The sequence below is a fragment of the Fistularia commersonii genome, chromosome 10 (assembly GCF_037954325.1).
Source record: "Fistularia commersonii isolate RoL2024-O1a breed Wild chromosome 10, RoL_Fcom_v1.0, whole genome shotgun sequence".
Lineage (NCBI taxonomy): Eukaryota > Metazoa > Chordata > Actinopteri > Syngnathiformes > Fistulariidae > Fistularia > Fistularia commersonii.
Window position 1 is genome coordinate 1,556,724 of NC_141293.1, and position 23,733 is coordinate 1,580,456.

Here is a 23,733-nt window from a genome sequence, read left to right on the forward strand (position 1 = left end):
TCTATCTCTTCGTCCCCCTGACACTTTTCTCCACCAATGCCAACCTTCTTGAACCCGTCTCTTCACCTCTTCTCCACGCTGTCCTACGCTCTCGACCCAAAGTACCTGAAATCCTCCAACTTCTAGATCTCCACTCCAACAACAATAAATATCATCGAAGGCGCCTTACCCGACACTCATGGACATTGCACAGACATCCATATACATAAAATACAGATTTCAAATAATAAAATTATTATTAATTTATATGGACAGTCCAGGAAATGTGTTTCCCTGTCCCATGAAATCCTAATTTTGCTGTCCACAGTGAAGCCAGATCGTGATAAAAATTAAACAAATGAATAGTAAGCAATGACATGTAAATAGTGCAAAAAAATGTAAACAGTTTGAACAGGTTGAAATGTGAAAAAAAAAAAAAAAAAATTGTTGCCAACTTTGAAAACTTGGTTTAGTGCACAGTTTTATATATGTATAACTTGCAAATTCCATCCTTTCCAGTCCTAACAGACAGCAGGCAAGAACATATGGAGACATACAACCTTTCTTCACCCTCCCATTCACATCTATGGAAGTTATTCTACTGGATTTTTTTATTTTTTATTTTTTTGTGAGAGAACCGGAGGGAGAGGCCCCACGAAAAAAAAATAGAAAAATGAGCCTTCAGGCTGGTAAGAGTGCTAACCACTGCATGAAAGACGGGCAGATAACCAGACAAGTGCACGATTGAAGGCAAACAAGGACGCTTTCATCGGTGTCAACCTTTGTGGTTTTCTTAATTCCTTTTTTTAATACTTCACATCATTTAAAACCTGCAAAGAACACAATCAAAAAAAAAAAAGGAAAAAAAAATTCTTAAAAAATGAAATGTGCCCATCTGGACTCTTCAGCTTTCTTGCTTGTAAAATACAATCGACCAGATAAGTGTCATTTTTCATCCGACGTGCATCAAAACATTGAATTTTTCACTGATTCTAAGTTTGGAGACGCTTCAGTGAGACATGTCAAAATAACATTTCCACACTGGAGTTACAGCAGAAAGAGAACGCCGGTGATCCAGCTGTCTACGGTATGTCACTTCTTCCTGAATTAAACCCGCATCATGTCTGACCTCATTCATCAGATGTTATAAAGGGGAAAAAAAAAAAATATGGCGAACCGCAAGTGGCTGAGGACATTTCCTGGCAACTCCAGGAAACACATATCGCTTTCCTTGTTGGGCTAATCCAAGGATCATTGTGTTCTCACCGACAGAGTATTTGGGTGTGTCCGTGCTTGCATGCATGTCTCAGGCGTGCTTGTGTGTGTGTTCACGTGTTACACAAAGAGTATTGCTTTTTAAAAGCGTGTTTTTTTTTCTCTTTGGTTGACTATTCTTCCACTTAATTTATCCCTCTATCCCAGGGCTGGGCAAGTATTTTGGCTGGCGGGTCATGTTTCTTATTTAATTCTTATGCACGGGCCAACTTGGTATGATGTAAATGAAAATTGTAATTTAAATATGGACATTTTTTGGCATTTTATTTCAACTTTAAAATCATGAATATATCACATAAGTGTACCAACATAAGTTAAGTAAGTTTCAAGTAAAACACAACAATAATAAATAATAGTAGGGAATTGTATAAACAGTAAAAAAAAAAAATTAAAAAAAAAGGGGGGGGGGGGATAAGAAATACAAATAAAACTATCAAGTAAAAAGATTTTGAGATTCCCTGCTGCTGAATATTACTTTGAATGTAATCATCTGTACAAAATTAAACAAAAGGAAAAAAATAAGGAGTTTCTAAATTCAATAGTGATTAAAAATACTAATTAAAATAGTCAAAGAAAATAGTTTTGCATGCCGGATAAAAAAGCAAAACAGGCCGTAAAATGCCCAGGTCTGCACCAGATAATAGATACGTTTATTGTTCTTGTTATAAGTGGATTAGTTTTCATGCACATTTATAGAGTGGAGATCAAATCTTCAGTTTGTGGCAAACACATAGAAATTTGTCAGATTTTGATCACAAGATCTTTTCAGGCATGGGAAACCATGTGGAAAAATACAAAAAAAAAAAAAAAATGTGTCCACCGGCACCCAAGAGAGTAGTTTATGTGCTTTTTTTTTTTTTTTTTTTTTAAAAGGCAACTTTCTTTTAAGAAACGCGATAAAACAAGTTTAACACTCGAGGCGAGCGCACTTAAGTGTTTTGATGCAAAAGAAATAGGGTTTAACAACAGAGAATTAGAGATATCTACAGAATACACAGGAATATTTAGGTGCGGGGAAAGAAGACACGCATTTCAGTAGGAAATCGAAGGACGCCGAAAGAACAAATTATTAAAAAGATGAATTATTGGTTGCCAACTGTCAATAAGAACATTGATTGATCCACACGATCTATATCGCTATGCGGTTCATCATTTGAAAAATGACAAAACCATTTGTTCCCGTTGAGAGAGAGAAGTGCGGAATTTACCGATAGCTTGTTTGACTCTGATGGAAATGTTGACTAAGATTTATATCCGTGGCGAAATCCCACCTGAATTGAGCAAATCAATTTTTATTGCTCTTCCAGAGAAACCCGGAGCGGTTGGGATGCGCAGGAGAGGGAGCGTAATGAGCCGTGCAGGGAAGGTTTTGCCGAAGATCGGACCGGAAATGCAATTCCACATTGTCATCAGAAGAGAGGTTAGAAAGGAAGTAAGCTTTTGTGTTTTGGTGATTACACCACAGAGACACGACGATCTGTTGAACAATTAACGGAAAGCCAAGAATCACCAGAAACCTTTATTGGAACCAGACAGCGGCAGCGAAGAGTTGGCAACTTTGGAGAAACCAGTGAGGTTTTTCCTCAATTTGCACAGAAAAGGTGATCGGCAGTGATATTAACAAACCCTCCGACGTTGGACCGAACCTCCGGTGGCTCACCTGATCCCGATCCAGACGGGGTCATCGACCTCTCGGATGAGGCCGAGCCTGCAGGGAGGTGAATAAAACTCCTCCCGAGATGCGTCCAGCGGGACGGCAGCGATCGATTCTGCTCAAAACCGAGGAGGAGTCTCTCATTTTCCTTTGAGTCCAAGTCTGTTCAACCGGAGATGGGAGACATTTGTCATGGGAAAAGAAAAAACAAAAAAAAAAAAAGTCGCCATTTTGGACTAAAGATGAGCTGCAAGAAAATGTCTTCGTTCCCGGATTGCGATGCAAAGTCGATTGTTTCACGTTTTTCCCCCGAAAACGACTTGAAATCCACCCAGGACACTTTTGCAAACCCATCTTTGCTTCATGCTTATACATTCTTATGAGTTAATACTTTGTTTTACAGCAGTAACATGTAAGAGAATTTCGTTGCAAACTATAAAACAGTGCGTGAGATGAGCGGGTGTCCAAGTGTCCGTCACCATCCCGCATCATTTCTTTTGGAAAAAACCCATAATAGACGCTTGTTTAGATCCCTTATTTCCGTGGGGTACATTTTTCTTGTTATTTTTGCTCTCGTTGTCTTTGCCCGACTGTGGTTTTGCGGGAGCGGGACATTTGGGAGCGGGTTTAGGGGCCGGAGCGCTTTCTTCCTCTGAGTAGGATTCACTCTCGTATCCCTTCTCCGTCACTGTGGAGACAGAGAGAAGGGTTAAAAAAAATAAAAAATAAAAAATAAAATCACCACTTGAAAATGAACAATCGCCTTCTTGGCTGCTTCGGAGATCAGACGTTGTTGTTTTTTTAATTCCTCTTCCCTCAGTCGCAGGGAATCTTCAAATCTTTGTAGTTAAGACCTTAAAACAGTTAAGACCATTTATATTTCATTGTATTTGTTATTCTTCCTCCTTCCTACTATTATCTATTACTGTTATGTTTTTGCTTGAAACTCTGGCACAACAATTTCCTTCGGGATAAATAAAGTTGTTCTCATCTCATCTCAAAAACATAGAAAAATAGGAAAAAAGTTGTTACTGCGACCTTTCCGTTTCCGACCAAATTTAGGACTTACTAGACTGTCTCAGAAAATTAGAATATTGTGATAAAGTTCTTTATCTTCTGTAATGCAATTACAAAAATAAAAATGTCATACCTTCTGGATTCATTACAAATCAACTGAAATATTGGAAGCCTCTAATTATTTTGATATTATATCTTAAGAAAACTCAAAAATTCCATCTCAAAATATTAGAATATCATGAAAAAGTAATTTTTGTTTTTTTTTAATTGCATTACAGAAGATAATATTATAATTTTCTGAGACAGTCCTGTATTCGCTGGCAGATGAAGCTCACTTTGAAGAGCCAGCTTGAATCTTCTAGGAAAGATAAATTAGCTCAGCAGGCTTTTTGCAGGTTTTTTTTGTGAACTGAAGCCACAACATCTGCAGAAACTCTTCTGTGTGATCGGTGTTGTGTCATTACAATCTGTTTTAATGACCTTAATGAATTTAATTCTTCTAGTTAATCTTAAAATTAATTTGAAAAAATAAATAAATTAATTAAAAAAAAATAAAATAAAATGTGCAAGTTTGTACCGTTTGCCAGCATCATGTAGGCCCATTAAACTAAATGTAAAAAACGAGATGTTTTGAATAAAGTGGATTTTTTTCTCCATTCTTACCAATGCAGCCTTCGTCGTCCAAGAAAGTTCGAGACTTCAAGACGCGTCGTCGCTTCCTGATCCTTCCTCCGGGATTTTTCTGCTGTGGAATAAAGGATGTCGAGAAATTGTTTCCGAACTTTTAAAGGAAATGAAATAAATGAAAAAAAAAAACAAAAAAAAACCTAAATCCAGTTCAACGCTTACGAGTAAATGTGAAAAGCTTTCGGTCTCCATTTTGGGAATCGGCGATGGTTCTCTTGGAGGCGCCGGCTGAGGAGAATCTGGAATGACTGGTGATGCGGACGATATAGATATTTTTTCAATTATTCACGTTTTAATTAAATTCGAATATTTTACTTAAAAAAAAAAAAAAAAAATATCTACAATATTTTTGTTTTAACAGTGAAAAATATCATATTTTCTAAACATTTTTTTTTTTTTTTAACTAAAATAGTAAAGTTCCAAAGAGCAAACTTTCAAAGACTTTATTTTGTGCAATAAATCATCTGGGAATAAATGTGGTTGTTTACCATCTTCGTCGCTGCTGTCTGGTTCCGGCCTTTTAATCCTCCGTCTCTTTTTCTTCTCCATTTCCTGCTCACTGTCAGAATCCTCCGTACGCTTGGTCTTGCAGCTACAGAGGAACACATTTCTATTTTGACGCTTAAAATGAAAAGGCGGCGTTTCTTTTTGTCAAAGTAATATGGAATTGAATAAAAACCCAGCTGCTACTGGTTTCTATTGATGGTCAGGAGATACTATTTTAACCTCACGTCTTATTTGGGAAGTTTTCATGTATGCAAAATACCGACATAAGCAGATGGAATCGGTGTCGGAGCATATTTAATGTTATTCCACACACACACACACACACACACCTCCTTGAGTCTTTAGCCTCTTTCGCAGGCTTCGCTTCAGCAGCTTCTGGTCTTTTTTCCGGTTGAACACGCGGAAGTTGTTGATCTGCAGAGGACGGACACAGAGACGCTTCCGCCTCCTTTACGATTTTGCCAGTTTTTTCTGAGAAAGTGAGAATGACAGTGTTCGCGTTAAAAACAGGCATGAATGATTATGATACTTTAGTTCACATTCACGGTACTTTTAACCCAGAAAGAATTAAATTTAGTATTTAACCTTTTCTTTAAGACCAGATAAATTCAGCAATTTCAAAATGGTTTGGGGGTGTTTTATAGCAGATATGCAAATAACTCCTTGACAGCTGTGTGGTTTTTTCCAATTTCGGGTCATTTTTGGAGGCCAATCTTAAGTTGATTTCATGCAATTTTGTTGCGTCATTTAATAAACAAAACAAATAAAAAAAACAAAATTGAATAACTTTTAAGAGCTTATGTATTGAGAAAAAAAATAATCCAGTTTGTCATCCAACATTCATGTACTTAATCAATAAAAATAATATCTAAAGTAAAAAAAAAAAAAAAAAAAAAACATACTCTTCGAGCCATCACTATCTAAACATTTCCCACTTGTTTTATTCCCAAAGAAGTTCGCCATGGGATTAATCTTTGAAGTTGCTTTGCTTTTGGGACCGCCAACCTGAAACACACGTACAAATAAGGGGAAAAAAAAAAAAAAAAAAATTCACATCATCACATCACCTTTATATATAATTCTCTGCAAATAAGCGCATTAACAAAAAGACGTACCACGAATGCATCCTCTTCCTGCTCAGGCTTGACTTCAATGACGGTATCTTGATTTTTAGGAGGCGGCCTGTTAGAAAACATGCTCATGATGCCTTTCTGTGCTTTGGCGGAGGGTTTGGGAGCAGCGTTATTTCCATTGGTGAGCGTGCAGGATTTTTGCTCCGGTGTGGGAGGTGGCGGCGTCTCTCTGGCCTGCTGCAGCTCCTGAGAGGACATGGGCATGGCGCTGGCGCAGCAAATAGCACTGTATCTGCACACAGTCGGCAAAATACAACATTTCAACATTTGTCCTGTAAATTCTTCTTTTTAGTCTGACGCTGGTTGCTTAATTCAGTGTAAACGCCACAACCCTACGTGATATGAAAATGGGAAATTCAAAATTCAGTTGAGCAGTGCTCAACTGCAGAAATTCAAATGACAAAATCTTTTTTTTTTTTTGTCATTTTTTAGTAATTCCTTACTTGTTTTTCTTGACCATTTTTTTGGCAAGCACAGAAATTTGACTATTTCTGACCTAATATCTGATAATCACAAGGAGCGACAAAAAAAAATGAGCCTTTCTCATTGTTAGGGGAAAATGTCACAGCAGTTATAATATCAAAAAAAGGAAATAAACAAATTGAAAAATATAAATATTGAATATTAAATATTGGAATATAAATATAAATAGAAAAGCAGGAGACAGTAAGATGAAATAAAAAAAATCAGCAGACAACAACATGACAACAATGAGCAACATCGAGGAAGAGCGAGGGTGAAAAATAAACAACTCACTTTCAAAGGGAAATCATTAGCGATACAACATTCCGGAAGAGATTTTATAGTTCATCAAACTGTCACTCAACTATATCTATGCTCAAAAAAAAAAAAAAAAGATCTCACAGTACCTGCTGCAGTTCATCAGATTGTCTTTCACAACGTCATAGTCCACGGCGTAAAGGGGGCCGCTGTCCTTCAAAAGAGCTTTCTGGACACTGTACACGTGCACGCTTACGATCAGACTCATCTTTGATTTGACATCTGCAAAAGGAAACAGCCTTTGACCATCCTCTGTTAAAACATGTGTACCTAAATATACAGGAACATTTCTAAATGCACGTAACAGAACATTACACTATAAAAAAATAACAGGTTTGAAAAGCTGCTAACGAGCATGGAGTCAAAATATGGCCAAGTAAATTAAAATTAGAGCTGTAATCCATCTTTTTAAAGTAAAATGAGTTACACCATGATATTAGACTTGTTGCTGCCATGTTGAAGAGATGCTAATGTCGATAATATGGATTGTAATGTATTTTCTGGCTACTTTTTTCACACGTTTTGAACATTGCGGCAGCTAATTTATGTTTTTTGGCAGCGTGAAAAACCGACTCCATGCAAAAAGGCGACGAAAGCTTTCAGACGTAAAAAAACAAACAAAAAAACAAAACAAATAGATGTCCCGAAATTGAAAACGAACTTGAGCAGACGGACGTTTATATATTATTGCCCTTTTTCATCAGCCGTGTTACAGGCACTGTGTTGTGGATGTTGCCGGAATGTATTTCATTAAAAGTTAAAGAAATGTTTCTGTGTAACAGATTTCAGTGTAAATATCTCATGTTACACCGTGGACACATGCAACTTATAGACGAGTGCAGCTTCTATATGTAAACATATTTATTTGTTCATGTTTAGCCGGTGCGGCTTATATTCAGGTGCGCTCAATAGTCCGGAAAATACAGTACGCATTTATTTTTTCCTGTAAAAAAACAAAACAAAAACTTACCCTCTAATTGCTCCTCTCGCACAATTGACACCTTGTGACTCTGAAAAGAAACGTAAACTTTTAGTGACGTGAAAGAAAATCACAAAGCGATCAATACCCAAAGCATTAGCGTTTAAATGAACGGGAACTCACTGTTTGGCCGTTGTCCACTAATTTCCCTGACACAAGATATGTTGCGTGGAGTTGAGCTGAACATTCTTTCCTCTTGTGATCCAGGTAATGATAGAGCATCCTGTTCATAAAAAAAACAAAAAAAAAACAAACAAACATATATTTAAGCATATACGGTACACAGAAATGCATGCTTGCATGTTTAAGTTCATTTCACTCATCATGAAACTCACCGTATTAATTAATATGTATTTTATAGACATTTATAGGCTACTATAATTAAACATTTAAGAAGAGGGTCTTGATATTCCATATCCACCTACCTTTGTTGGCCATAACCTTGACTTATTTACCTCATGTATATCTTAAGTAATGGGTTAAGTCAGGGTTAGTAAACACTACATAAGATTTCACACCGATTCGTATATTAAAATTAAAAATAGTGAATTTTGTTTAATTGTTATATTACATTTTTTTTGTCATTTTATGTACCCCGTGAGAACTTAAAATAAAAGTCAAACACGTGCATCGACCATAAACTACATTTCCCACCATTCATGCCGGTCACGTTACCCGCTAAGTGACGGCGTCCCGCCGTTAAAATTGCAAATGTATCCACATCGATGCCATTTTCAACAAGAGGAACTGAGACATACAAATGATCACTGAATGCCCAGGAAGAGAAAAGTTGCTGCAGATGGAAGGCTGTTTCAAGAAAGATGCTTGTCCTTCAAGGAGAAAAAGCGGTATGTCTTTTGTGTTATGATGCAGCGTCTGTCGTCAAAGAGCACAATCTATGTCAAACACAAAGCTAAGTATGCTAAAGCTAGCCTTCCGGAAAAACAACAAAATGTCCAAGAGTTATAAGCAGAATGTGTTCACGAGTGCAAGGGTGGCCGTTACATGTTGCCCTTTGACGGCAACCACGATGCCGAAGTGGCTCTTTGAGAAGACGAGATTGAAACCCCTGCAAGAAAATAACTCACTCTAATAAGTTACTGCGCTACATTGCCACTTTGCTCATTACAAGATGAGATAAACTTTAATGATCCCCAAAGGGGATATTCCTTTGTCGCAGCAGCGTAACCATCAAATGTCAAAAAATGTCAGATAAAATAGCAAATAATCTATAAAAAAAAAAAAACAAAAAAAAAAAACAAGGATAATTAATATGAATATAAATATGAAAGATAGCATGAGATCCATGAATAGACTGCAGACAACAACAACAACATCAGGGATAACAATGGGCAACATCAAGGGTGAGGGTGAAAAATACACAACCAGAACTAAACAACAATACAAATAGAGTGACAGAAATAAATAGCAATGAATAAAATAAACAAAAATAGACAGGATTACTTATTCCTGTATATTGGTAAATATGGAGATTTTTTTTTTTTAGATGATACTTTATACTTTTACACGACAGTCGTATTCTGCTTATTTTTGTCAGCATTTTGGTTGTCTATTTTCACCCTTGCTTTTTTTTTTTTTTTTTTTTCCAATTCTGTTGTCTATTCTTGTCCTAGATGATAATGTTGTTGTTGTTGTTGTTGTCTCTGTTGTCTATTGATTTGTGGATATCTTTTGCTATCTTTTAATTGCCCCTAAATTTTCATTTATACTCCTATTTAGTGACACGACACCTGTTCTAGCTCTCGGAAACGGAAACGGGGTGAGATCCTGCCCCGTGCGGAGGAGTTCAAGTATCTCGGAGTCTCGTTCAGTGAGGGAAGGATGGGTCGGGAGGTGGACAGGCGGATCGGCTGGGCGTCTGCAGCGATGCCGACTCCGTACCGGTCTGGCCTGGGAACACCTCCGGGTCCCTCAGAGGAGCTGGACCATGTGGCGGGGGAAAGGGAGGTCTGGGCCTCACTGCTCAGGCTGCTGCCCCCGCCACCCAGACTCCGGATAAGCGGGGAAAGATGGATGGATAGAACGGTTACGCTGCTGTGACAAAAGAATTCCCCCTATGGGGATCAATAAAGTTTCTTATCGGATTCATTTTTTACTTGTATTTTTAGCGTGTCTCTGTCTTGCCCCTGTCTCTCTTGCTGCTGCTAAACAACTTTCCCAAGCATGGGATCATTAAGTCCATCTCATCCAACTTTGGTGACTGAATACATGGTTTTGCCGTGGAAGGTGCAGAAAGGAGGGATCCAGACTCACTGCTTGGCTGTGTTTACATGGACTCCCAGTGTCAGACTCAGCCATTTATAAGTCACCTGTGGAATGATGGAAAACCAAGGGTTATTAGCCACATGACTGAATCACTTTAGAGATATCGACATTTTCATCTTTGAAATCTATGAAACCGCCGAGTATTTATTACCTTTTGCGATTACATGAATATCAACCGCAATAGGGAAAACAAAAACAATACATGCGTGGATGATGCCTGTTGGACGGTAGGACAGTGAGCGGAAGCGAGTTAATGCATGTTTTAGGATATAAATGAAAATAGAGACGTTATTTACAAGCCGATCAGACTATAGGTCGACGCTTAGTAATATTAAGTCCTAAATCCTGCTATCTTGCGCTAATAACATTCGTAGCGGTGGAGCAAAAAGCGATTGAGCCGTTTTGACGACGAAGTTCGGGGGCTAAGCTAACGCTCACAAAACATCCGCTGTGGCATCCTAAATAAAAGATATAACGAGTGGAAAAAAATACACTTACTATCTTGTCGTGGTCGTTGACATATTCGTCGATATTATCCAAATATAGCTCATCCATTTTGTAAGAATCTTAGCGAACGTCTTTTCGCGCGGGAAACAAATTCCTTTTCTTTCCGGTCAGCTGTCACATGAGCCGCTTCTTCTTCCGGTTGGATCTAGACTGCCCCCTACTGGCCAACATGGGGTACTGCAACTACTCTGTTGAAACGTGAATGACTGCTCGGGTGTTTCTGCAAATAAATCATAGAATTAATTCTAGCATTGTTAAACAAGTTCCTGAATCATTTTGAAATTCGGTATCGCACGTCAAATCATGATTAGATGATCAAAACTTGTCGTCCCTCTAGGGGTCTCCGCCATTTCCATTTCACCCACCATCTGTCTCCCAATATATTCACTCTCCCTCCTTCTTGATCTTCTTGATCCCCCTTTCCAATGAAGCAATGCATATAACGATGAAATAGTATGCTGACATCCACATATCTGACACTCGTTTCACCTCCATAACATATTCCTCCTTCAAGATAACTCCTACTTAATTTCTCTTCCTATCAGTACCAGTGAACACAGTATATCCACTTTCCTTCTCTGCATGTCAACCAACCATCTTTTCCTGTCATCGTCCCACTATTCAAAGTCCCTGCACTCTTGTCTTACCTTTTCTCTCTCTGGTTCTGAACACGCCCTCTTCCTCCTCTCCTTCTTCGATCCACAGTTGCCCAATTTCCACTGGTATCCTATAGATTCGCCTGTAGGCTCAGAGAACCTGGCCTATGCCTCCCTGAAGCTGCACAACTTTCCATATAGTCTCATACATTTAATGCACGTATCCATCTGTAAAAAATATGTTCATCGTACCCAGTCAGTAAATTATTGACATGCATATATGTATATCATGTAAACACTGTTCATTCATTAATTAGATCTGCATTTTCTGCTTTTTGGCATTTCAAATTTGATGCTTAACTGCATTATTATTGGCCCTGTACTTGTACATGTGTGATGACAATAAAGTTGAATCTAAAGTAATGCAATGTAAACTATTCTAATTGAAAAATGGATTCATATTTGTGATATAAAAGGATAATCGTAAGTTGTGTTTGTTTGTTTATTTTTTAAATGTTTATTATTATGGGTGGCAGGGTGGCACAGTGGTTAGCCCTGCCGCTTCACAACAGGAAGGTTCCTGGTTTGATCCTAATAAAAAATAAATAAAATAATCCTAATTGTAATAAATAATTCTACTAAAATATAAATAAAAGCTTTAATCTGTTGTCTCTCCATTAAAATGCTAGTTAACATTTACATAAATGATAATATATAATAATATTTACATATTAAAGGATAAATTATCATTATCATTATTGTTATCACATATGATACATGACTATTCTGATAAAAAAAAAAGTGCCGATTTTATTTTGTCACACCAAATTCTATTTCTAATTCACTTCAGTACTGCTCTCAGCAAACCAATGAATAGAAATTACGATGATAGTATGCTACTAAAATTTGTGAACCATGAAATTATTATTCTCTCCAAGAAGCAACCAGAAGAACACGTTATTAAGTTTAATATTCATTCTGCATTTTTATTATCCGAAAGGCGGCGATACTTTTAAATGGTTCTTGTTCGACAAAATGCTGACTTTGAGTTCAGGTCCAGAAAGACATAATCTGATCTGAATTGAGGAGAGTGCTTTTAGTCTATTTTGAAGAGGGGAAACTGCTGGCCAGGAACTTCGGACAGGCTAAGAGCAAGATCATTCTAGAGGTAGTTTTGAATAATTAAATTACAGTCCATAGAAATTTTAATAAGCTGCTGTGACAGACGCACGATCGCGTGGCGATGCTGATGCACGCCACCTTGTCATCATTCGTAGGTTCTACATGCAAATCACCGCTATTGGTTTCCATCATTAGGTGATCTTACTCAATCATCATTCTCCGAAAAAAGTTTTCATGAAAAGCACACAATTGGAGATTGAGGGTTTGAGTTCCATGCTTTACCATATAAACTGAGCATCATGTTTAAGCCTCCAATCTTCTAATACATATACCTGCACAACATGTAGCTTTGAAAGCTCCTTCATTAGTTTAGAAACATAAGTGAGTACCTGCTATGGATTAGGTGCTGCATCTCCTTCACAACATAATCATGAAGACATCAAAAATAAGAATGGACAACAGAATGGAATAAAAAAGGGTGAAAAATAGACAACCAAAACTAAACCCTAACTAAACTAACCCCAACCCTAGCCCAATAGTACTGACAAAAATAATATTGATAACAATAAAAATAAGCCAATTGAATATATATAAGATGAGATAAACTTTATTGATCCTCAAAGAGGAATAAATAATAATGTATATATACACACACCCACATATATATGTGGCAAAAATAGATTTGTTGTGCATATAATAAAAAAATAATACTTAAAATTAATGAAAATTACTTTCATAATCGCTTTATTAATCATTAATAATAAAATTTGATTTATTAATTTTCCGTGTTTATATGGAGGATTACGGTATTTGTTGTCATTGCACGACCCTTATGCTTCATGAAGTTTCCGCCGTGTCGAAAGAAACCTTTTATTCTCAAAGCAACATTGTTTTCGTTTCCTTGTGGCCCAGGCTTCAAACATGAAAACAAAAGCGTCATTCCAAATAAAACTCAAACAATGTAGTACTCATTATACGCCTGTAGATAGAGCTATAACACCACCGCATACACGCACAACAGAACAGACCTGCAATCCGCCATTGTTGCAGTTGTTGGTGCCAGTTTGCGCATGCGGCCTAGGAGAGGGGCGGGGCTATGACGTCATCGGCTCAGAAAGATGCGCATTGGACGTAAACACGGAAACGCACGGTTGGCATTTTCTCAAAATACCGTTGGTGAAACGTCTATTCGTTAAAAAAAAGAATGTAAATACATTAATCACTGTTAAATATAGTCATAAAATAATTTCTGCTTGATTGGCCCTGTCTAAAACAGCAAGTTTGAATTATTATAAACTGGATTGATGATCATCCTTCCTTTACTTTATTGTTGAGTGGATTATATCATTTATTTTCCCCAATATATTTGTATATGTTTGACTGTTATTTCAATTAAAAGTGTAGTGAACATCAATTACACGAAAGCCATAGTCAAGATTGCCAGCTTATTTATTTTATTTTATTTTTATTTATTAATTATTATCATAATTGTTGTTTATAATTTTTATTTTATTCTATGATGTTCACAATTTGATGCTGCTGCATGTGTCCCTCAGGGACAAATACTTTTTTTTCCCTGATTCTAATTCTGCTTATGATCATGAATTAATTCCATATCAATAACGTCCCCGAGGAGGCGAGAGACGCTGTCTCCTGCTTCATTGTTTGTTTAATTTCTTTTGTATTTGGGAAAAGAAGAAATTGAAATTTCAAGATTAAAAATATGACTCGTTAAAAATGTAGCATTTTTTTTTAGCATTTTTTAACATCAAATGCTTTCAGATAAGAAGTTATGTATTTTTTTATTTCATTTATCCAAGGCAATGCATATTTACATATTTAGGTATTTATTATCCAAACAAATTTCTAATGCAAATGAAAGACTCTAATTTCAAATTTTAAAAAAGCACTTCCAGAGAGACTTTTTTTTAGAAAAATCAGTTCCCAAAACACTATTTAATCTTCAGGAGGTTGGAAAAAAAAAATCGATCTGACTGGGATTCACCTCCAGTTCAGTGTTGACCCAGATTGCGAAGGATATGTGACCATGTGATAGAGTGCAAATACTACTTGAAATTATTATTTTAGTTGTAATGTGCAATTGCACTCGCATAAATACTTGCGGTATTTAGTGTGAACTGGCTGAATAACTTCCGCTAACTCCACCGCTGGGAAACAGCTGACGACAACGTCTGATACAAATTACATGCAAGGTGGGAATTATTTCACCTAGAAGACAAAGAGCAGTAAACTAGTTCTCAGGTGTGTTGTGTTGGATCTACAGATTTACCAGAAGGTAAAGGTTCACAAGATTTACCAGAACTTTTCCAGTGTAACTTCAGACTTCAGTAAAGCTGGAAAACAAGGGATCGACCAAAACACGCATGTTCCTCTTCGTGGAAGTCGTCATCAAAAACAGATATAACTTGGATGATAATCTGGATTACAGCAAGGGATTAGATGTATTGATGTCACAACAGACGTTATGATGGAAAGGGTAGCGAGTACTAGATTTAACATTAAGTTTGTTTACATCGGTTATTGAAATTACTTTTCAAAGCAATAGCATCAGAAGTTCATTGAAATCTAGAAGTTTTAAAACACCGGATTCTCCAGTGTTTCGAATTTCTGCGACTGACAAATTATGCTCGTCGTTTGACATTTACCAATTTTGTCTTTTTGTGTATTCTGGTCTATGACACAGTATCACCGCAACGTCTTCTAGCAAAAACATCCGACTGACCTCATCGATGAAGTGATGAGATCGTCAAAGGTTGAACTCGCCTTTTCTTTTCCAATACGCAGACACAAACAACGGCCAGTGAGCTTTCCCTCTGCAACAGGAAGACGCTACAGGCTGACCTTCTCGATCACCGGGGAGAACTCCAGCACCGCAGTGCTTAACCTGGGACTTGTGAGTACTTCAGGGTACTTGTGCTTCAAATACCTGGGCGTCCACATAATTGAGGACCTCACCTGGTCCCCAAACACCATGTAGAACGTCAGGAGGGCTCGACGGCGGCTGGACTTCCCGAGCAGGCTGAGGAGGTTTCGGCACGTCGCCCCGAAATCCTCACCTCTACGGCCGCGTGGTGCAAAGGCACCACCGCTCTGGACCGGAAACCCCTGCAGCGAGAGGTAAAAACTGCAGAGAGGATCACCAGAATCCAACTCTTACTGGAGATACGGGAGTGTGAAATGTAGAACGACGCGATTAAAGAACTCGACTGGCCACCGGACTCTTAAACAGCTGCCAGTCATTCTTCTCCTTGCACGTGTAGAGTGTCAAGCTGAAATTAAATGTATTATTGCGCCATATCTAGTGGAGGTATGCTCTGGAAAGGAGAGGAATGAAAGTTAGTCGCAGCAAGACGGAATATATGTGTGTGAATGAGAGGAACTCGGGTGGAACGGTGAGGCTACAGGGAGTGGAGATCAAGAAGCTGGAGGATTTCAGGTACTTGGGGTCAACAGTCCAGAGTGTAGGAGAGTGTGGAAAAGAGGTGAAGAGACGGTCCAAGCAGGTTGGAATGGGTGGAGAAAAGTGTCAGGGGTACCAAGAGATAGAAGAACATAAGTGACAGTGGTGAGACCAGTGATGATGTTTGGACTAGAAACTGTTCCAATGACCAAAAGACAGCAGGCAGAACTAGAGGTTGCAGAGATGAAGATGTTGAGGTTCTCTTTGGGAGTGACCAGGATGGAGAGGATCAGGAATGAGTCTATCAGAGGAACAGCACATGTTCGATGTTTTGGAGAGAAGGTCAGAGAAGCCAGACTGAGATGGTTGGGTCATGGACAGAGGAGGGATAGAGAATATATTGGTAGACGGATCCTGGAATTGGAGCTGCCAGGCAAGAGGTCTCGAGAAAGACCAAAGAGAAGATTTATGGACGCAGTGAGAGAAGATATGAGGGTAATTGGTGTGAGAGAGGAGGATACAGAGAATAGGGTTAGATGGAGAAAGTTGACTCGCTGTGGCGACACCTGAAGGGAAAAGCCGAAAGAAGAAGAATCTGTCACAGGGGTGCAGGACATGTATGACCGAGACAAAGTGATGATTGAGATGTTTTGGACATGAATAAAGGAGTGTTCATGTCCAAACCATGGTGAAGATCTGGGTAGAAGGTTGCTGAAGGTGAAGCTGCCAGGCATGAGGTCTCGAGGAGGACCAAAGAGACGATTTATGGACGTAGTGAGAGAAGATATGAAGGTAGTTGGTGTGAGAGAGGAGGATCCAGAGAATAGGGTTAGATGGAGAAAGTTGACTCGCTGTGGCGACACCTGAAGGGAAAAGCCGAAAGAAGAAGAAGAAGAAGAATTGCGCCATATGCGGAATCATATTCATAATAATGGTTACACTCTTTCTATCAGCACATATCCAAATGTAGGAATTTCCCTGTAAAGGGAAACGCGTTTCGACGCTGTGCATGTGGCAATAAACGCTTTGAATCTTGAACGAGCTTCCCCGCACTCAGCCGGCACCGCTTGTGTTGCTAAATTCCAGAGAAGAAGCCGTTCAAACCGCTTCGCCGGGAGTTTCGTCCCAGAAGCCCGGCGATGCATGGCGTTCAGCCCGACTGAATATATTTGGTGTTTCTCTGCCTCCCATAGCAGCTCCTGCTTCTCACCCGCTGCAAAGGTGACGTTCCACATGGGAAGAGGTTTCCTGCACAGGAGACCCCCGGATGTCCGTCCAGGTCCAGCTCCTGGTCTGCGCCGCCCCCGACCCCCAATTCCCACAAGGCTACGTCTCCGTTTGTTAGTTTTTCCCCGGTCGTACCGAGCCCCACGAGCAAAAGTACCACTGCAAGGTGTTTTTTGCAAGCTCGCCTTCCCAGCCTGGCTCGAGGAGGGTGTTCCGGTTCCACAGCTCCGAAATCGTCCGGTTATTCGGGTCTTCTTGAACCGCTCTTCGCCTGATTTTATCTCCGAGACCAATTATTCAGTTATTAAAAAAGCTATTAATTATCACCATTCACACAGGTAGTTATTTGATACGTCAATAATTACCGTAATTTCCGGACTATTGAGCGCACTAACTTTTGTATTCTTTTAATCTTTATTCTAACACTTTATGGCCTCGACTTTGACACTTTATGGTTTTATTTGTATTTCTTATTCTCCCTCCTTCCTACTATTATTTATTATTGTTATGTTTTTACTTGAAACTCTGGCACTACAATTTCCTTCAGGATAAATAAAGTTGTTCTTATTCTTATTCTTATTCTCTAGGAAATGTAATAACATGGTGCATTATGTAATAACAATTCTAAAGCATAGTTTATTTGTTTGTTAATTGTATTTTATTTTACTTTAAAGTATTTGTAAAAGCTAGGCCTATTATTAGCATCACTGTATTAGCCTAGTAGCAGTACTTAGCAATTACTATCAGCACACTATTCAAAGGTTGCATTAACAGAGAATATGCTATAAATTCCATGTTATTACATTTCCTAGAGAATAAAAAAGTTGCATTTTGTAATAATCTTCTCAAAATGTAATAACTTATTACATAATGCACAAAATTTATTACAATATGCATTGGGGCAGTTTATTACAAAATGCGGCGTTATAACAAAATGAAATGAAAAAGTTATAACATTTTGGCCGTTTATTACAAAATGCAACGTTATTACAAAATGCGTCTCGACAAGAGGATATTAAAATGGCAACGCCGGTCGTTTAAAACGACCGGTGTTGCAGAATATCAGCTCTTGCCTTTCAAATTTGAAACTACTGTAATTTCCGGACTATTGAGCGCACCGACAGCGTTATAAGCCGCACCGACTAGCCGATCGCTATCTCGGTCTTCCTCCTGCACACTAAAGTCGTCTTCTTCGGTGTCGGAGTTGAACGGACTCAGAATTTCCCGGTCATTTCATCGGTCCGATGTGACGAGGATAAACGTTGTAGCGGCGTGAAGCTCGTTAGCGTCCCCACCCCAAAAAAGTCCATATATTAGCCGCAGCGTTGTTTACATGAAAAAAGTCGCGGCTTATCGTCCGGAAACTAGGGTAGATTCATGTTACCAGTCGGCCTGAAAGGGTGACACAACTGCAAAATGAGGCCTGTAATTGATTTTTCAAGAGCGGCTTATTTCTAGTTTTAGAGTATTTTTTTTCCGAGGGACGGAGTGAGACGTAGCACTTGTAATGTTTTGGTCCAAATGGTCGGTGGTTTACCGACTCCAACCAAGAATGGATTAATGCCAATAGATCGAAAGCGTAGAGCTTCTCAAATGATTTCTAATAAGGTTCTATTAATAGTAGAATAATTCAATAATTTAACATCATAAATTGTCAATTATTTATTTTTGTTGGTAATTTTAAAATGATGATAATGATGAACTCGCAGCCGTGTGACGCAGCAGCGTCCGTTACCCGAGCGATGGCTTTTACCGGCCGGCAAACCCCGGTTGGGTCTGATACCTCGTGGTGGTTTGAGTTTGCTCGCCTCAGCATGTGGAGATTGGATTTAGCAGCGATAGAGAAAGCAAGAATGAGGTGCGGAGGATGTCTTGGTCATCCGTTGCATCTAGATCTTCTCTGTTTTTGACCTGGTCTTGCACATTTCCCAATCGGGACGCTTCAGACGGACCCCAAAGACAAACGGCACTTCTGGCAAGTGAACATCCCGGATGCAAAATCAACATCGCCGCCTGAAGTGACACCAAACTGACAGGAAAGTGCAAACTTTGTGAAAGAGGGGAAACTGTACCTTCTGCCGGAGTGGGCATGACCCTGAAGAGAAAGGAGACCCTGGAGTTTTGGCATCCTGGCAGGAACTCCTAATGGAGAAAAATGGTCTTCTTGTGATGGTGAGTGTGTCCTTTGGCAGCCTTCACAAGTATGTTTCGGACAATGACGAAGATAAAGGTGTTTTGGCTGCGAAACATGGACAGTTTAACGACGTCGTGGAAGGAAGCTGAACCGTTGCCACACCGCCTGTTTCAGAAAACATAACGTGACAAGACAAGATGATAGACGTTGAAGTTCTCGCCTTGTGTGACGAGCGGTGAGGTTCATGGCCGGCGAGGCCCGCTTGCCATGAGGCAGGAGAACTGCGTGCCTCACTTACGGCTCTTGGCTGCCGCTTTATGATTACTCAGCACAAGAAACTAGTAACACACATATAGTTGTTGACAAAAAATACTGTGCATTGGAAATGTAGTTCACGTCGCAAAAGTGTTTATACATTTTAATAGCAACATACATGCTAGCGTTCAGCCGTCATTGCGCAATCTACATCGAGGCTCAACAGTCTGCGGCCTCACCGCACGTCTCTTCTCAATATTTGAACAGTGAATGTGAAAATCCAGCGATTTTGAATAAAAAAACAATTTAAAGCTGGTGATGTTAAATGAAAAATAACTTTATAATGCAAATCACTGATAAACATAACCATTCTTTTTTCATTTGACATTTATTTTCTTTCCGAGATTGGCAAGTGAGGCACGGCCTCTCCTGCCTCCCCTGACTGCACGTCACTGCCTTACACCCATACTATCCTAATGTCACAGGGCAGGGCACGAAACTTGTATGCTTGAAAGTCGGCTCCAGGGGAATCTGCTCCTTGATGAGCAGCGACAAGGTTGATGTTTCGGGAAAAAAAGTTCAAGACACTCTAAAAGTGTCACTAAAAGCCATCAGCCTCGACATCGCCGCATGGGAGAGGGCGGGCCAGGAAAGAGGAACGTGGCGTTCGGTTGTCCACAATGGCACCAAAACTTGCGAGGCCAACAGGAGTGGAGCAGTTAAGTGTCACAAACGGGCCGGGAAAAAAAACAAACAAAAAAACATCAACCTAAACCTGCGGAAGGTTAATTTAAGACTCTAATCTGTTGGGAGTTAATGCTTGTATCTCTAAGAAAGACCCTTGGTTGCACCAATTGGCTCCAGCCCTAATGTGACCCTGCATGCAGGATAAGCCCTCTGGGGATAATTACAAAAGTACAAATGTTGATGACCATAAAAACCGTCTTAACAAACAATTGATCCGTTTCTGTATCCTCTCCATTTTATTGCCTGTATCTGCTGCAGACTTGGCAATCGGTGCTGTTTGCTTCTGACAAAAAAAAAGGACTTGTACACGAGGGCAAGTCAGAGGAGGTGGAATGCATTTGTAGTGCAGAGAACTCAAAAAGCAATTTCCCGGCAAGAGGTTAAACAAATAATTTAATAGTACATCCCATCTTTGCAGAGTTTTTCTGTCCGGTGGCTTATAAAGTAGATGACTACACACCAGTTAAATTAACTGATAAACAGAAATAAAAGGCCAGCGTTGTAATTGAAGTTTTACGGCGGTATATTTAAGCGGATTGTTTTCCGCAGGAACATTTTACCCGTGGTTTGGAGAATAAGAACCGTTCTACCTGCTCTCTAAGACTCAGCTCATGACAGCAACTGTTCATCCATCCATTAGTTGTGTCACCTTTGCAACCTGCTTTTATCGGTCCGTCCCCGGAGGCTGCGATACGATCCATCGGTTTGAACAAATCCCCGGCCAGTTAGCCTTAATAGATGAAAGAAACCGGTTTCCACACGGGGGTTTCGATGTGTGCGAGTGCCGCGGCTAAACGTTTCGGAGATTCTGCGAAAGAAAACGGAAACCAGCGACCAAATATTTACCTTCAGTCGGTATTAACTCCATTCTTGCGAAACAAAACGCGATATCCGATAACGCTCGCTAAAAACATCGAAAAAGATTCAAACTTCGATAAACAGTCACGGTGAAAACAAGCTTTACGTCGTCAATGAGATCCACGTGTTTGGACCGTGTTCATCAAGCTAGCGGTCAACAATATTTCTCTTGATTTTCCAACTATTCCAGAGAATACGACAAAACAAAAAAAAAAAGGATTTGCCTTTAAAATGTAGGCGCTTTTTTTTTTTTTTCTTTTTTTAAATGTCCTCCAACGACCTCTTTCGCGCCCCTGTCATTTTATAGTTTCTAAACTTTATTAACCTCCACAGACGGCTGTTTGTTATGCAGTTTTAATACTGACTTGAAATGTGGGCAAAAATACAAGGCAAAAAAAAAAAAAAAACGACAAAAAAAAACCAAAGCATTTGCCTTTTAAATTTCAATTATTTTTCTATTTATTTGATTTTTTTTGAAATGTCCTCCAACGACCTTTTTCACGCTGCTGTTATTTTATAGTTTCTAAACTTTATTAACCTCCACAGACGGCTGTTTGTTATGCAGATTTAATACTGACTTGAAATGTGGGCAAAAATACAAGGCAAAAAAAAAAAAAAAAAAAAGCAAAACATTTGCCTTTTAAATTTCAATTATTTTTCTATTTTTATTTTTTTTGAACTGTCCTCCAACGACCTTTTTCACGCTGCTGTTATTTTATAGTGTCTAAACTTTATTAACCTCCACAGACGGCTGTTTGTTATGCAGTTTTAATACTGACTTGAAATGTGGGCAAAAATACAAGGCAAAAAAAAACAACAAAAAAACCCCAAAACAAACAAACAAAGAAAACACGACAAAACAAAAAACAAAGCATTTGCCCTTTAAATTTCAATCATTATTTTTTTGTTTGCAAATCTCCTCCAACGACTTCTTTGGTGTCGATGTAATTTTTTTGCAGGTGTATAAAAAAAAAAACAAAAAAAAAAACAGCCACCTTGGATTCGGAGGCGTCTCATTAGGAGCGTCCAGCTGGATTCGCTTGCACTTTGATCAGGAGATTCCAGCTCGCCCTGTTTATTTCCAACCCGGCCGCGTTATTTTATTGTTTTGTTCAGAACACAGATACAAACGCCCGGAGTTTACAAGTCCAAAAATTACAGCACAATCGAGGAAAGACGAATCGTTCACAGATGTTTTTCTCGCCATCGCCCTGAAAACGTACCCACAATCCCATCCAGAAAATACGGCAAAACAAAAAACAAAGCATTTGCCTTTAAAATGTAGGCGCTTTTTTTTTTTTTTTTTAAATGTCCTCCAATGACCTCTTTCGCGCTGCTGTCATTTTAGTGTTTCTAAACTTTACTAACCTCCATAGACGGCTGTTTGTTATGCAATTTTAATGCCGATTTGAAATGTGGGAAAAAATACAAGGCAAAAAAAAAAAAAAAAAAAACGACAAAAAAAAACAAAGCATTTGCCTTTTAAATTTCAATTATTTTTCTATTTATTTTTTATTTTTTGAAATGTCCTCCAACGACCTCTTTCGCGCTGCTGTTATTTTATAGTTTCTAAACTTTACTAACCTCCATAGACGGCTGTTTGTTATGCAATTTTAATGCCGATTTGAAATGTGGGAAAAAATACAAGGCAAAAAAAAAAAAAAAAAACACGACAAAACAAAAAACAAAGCATTTGCCTTTTAAATTTCAATTTTTTTTTTTGTTTGCAAATCTCCTCCAATGACCTCTTTGGTGTCGATGTCATTTTTTCCAGGTGTATAAAAAAAAACAAAAAACAAAGATGTTTAAAAAGGAAGATGTTTTTCCCGCCGTCGCCCTGAAAACGTACCCACAATCCCAAAAAAGCCCGATCCCGATTTCCAATCATGACTATTTTCCTGAAATGTGACGCGTTGAACGCCACTCGTCTGAAACGCAAATGAAAAAGCGCTGGTGTGTTTCTACTTGTGCCGGCATCACCTCCGCAGTTTCCCTGCACTACACTCCCCTCCAGCCCTCCGCCGTGACATTTGAAGGACAGCAGCCTGGAGGGGGAGCTGGTTGGAAGCGTCCGGGGGAGGCGGAGGGCGGCCTGGATGGGGTGTGAGGTAAACAACACTTCAGAGTTTGGTGTGCATGTCTAATGCGCTCGTACGCTGGAGGCTCCGGCGAGCCAGGCTGCAGATGACAAGCTGTCCGGAGAAGTCTCTTGATCTGGCGGCATCTCACTACCTCAGTCTCACACCTTGTTAGTTTTTACTCATCACGGCCGTCCAGGTCGACACTGCACACTTTGCTTTTTTTGTGTTCCTGTCCCTGATTTTTTTTTAATTTTTTTATTTTTTTTGAAATGTCCTCCAACGACCTCTTTCGCGCCGCTGTCATTTTATAGTTTCTAAGACTTTATTAACCTTCACGGACGGCTGTTTGTTATGAAACTTCAATACCGACTTGAAATGTTGGCAAAAATACAAGGCAAAAAATAAAACAAAAACAAAAAAAAACAAAGAAAACACGACAAAAAACCCCAAAACATTTGCCTTTTAAATTTCAATTATTTTTCTATTTA

General features: G+C 39.0%; 1 protein-coding gene across 4 annotated transcripts; it reads right to left on the reverse strand.

The window, feature by feature from the left end:
* Window positions 1-691: 691 nt before the first annotated feature.
* pold3 (polymerase (DNA-directed), delta 3, accessory subunit) lies at window positions 692-13,577 on the reverse strand. 4 transcript variants are annotated; one of them, XM_086153178.1, is made up of 14 exons: window positions 13,551-13,577; window positions 11,452-11,628; window positions 10,796-11,024; window positions 10,286-10,341; window positions 8,135-8,234; window positions 8,003-8,042; window positions 7,122-7,254; window positions 6,235-6,484; window positions 6,055-6,124; window positions 5,449-5,590; window positions 5,101-5,204; window positions 4,775-4,860; window positions 4,589-4,670; window positions 692-3,596 (listed from the first exon to the last, which is right to left on the reverse strand). In XM_086153178.1, the coding sequence occupies exons 3-14, from the start codon at window positions 10,850-10,852 to the stop codon at window positions 3,397-3,399; spliced, it is 1,320 nt and encodes a 439-aa protein (XP_086009304.1). In that variant the 5' UTR covers window positions 10,853-11,024; window positions 11,452-11,628; window positions 13,551-13,577; the 3' UTR covers window positions 692-3,396. The 4 variants fall into 4 exon arrangements, with proteins under 4 accessions (XP_086009304.1, XP_086009303.1, XP_086009302.1 ...); XM_086153177.1 differs by having other exon boundaries at window positions 4,589-4,667; window positions 6,022-6,124; XM_086153176.1 differs by having other exon boundaries at window positions 6,022-6,124.
* Window positions 13,578-23,733: the final 10,156 nt, after the last annotated feature.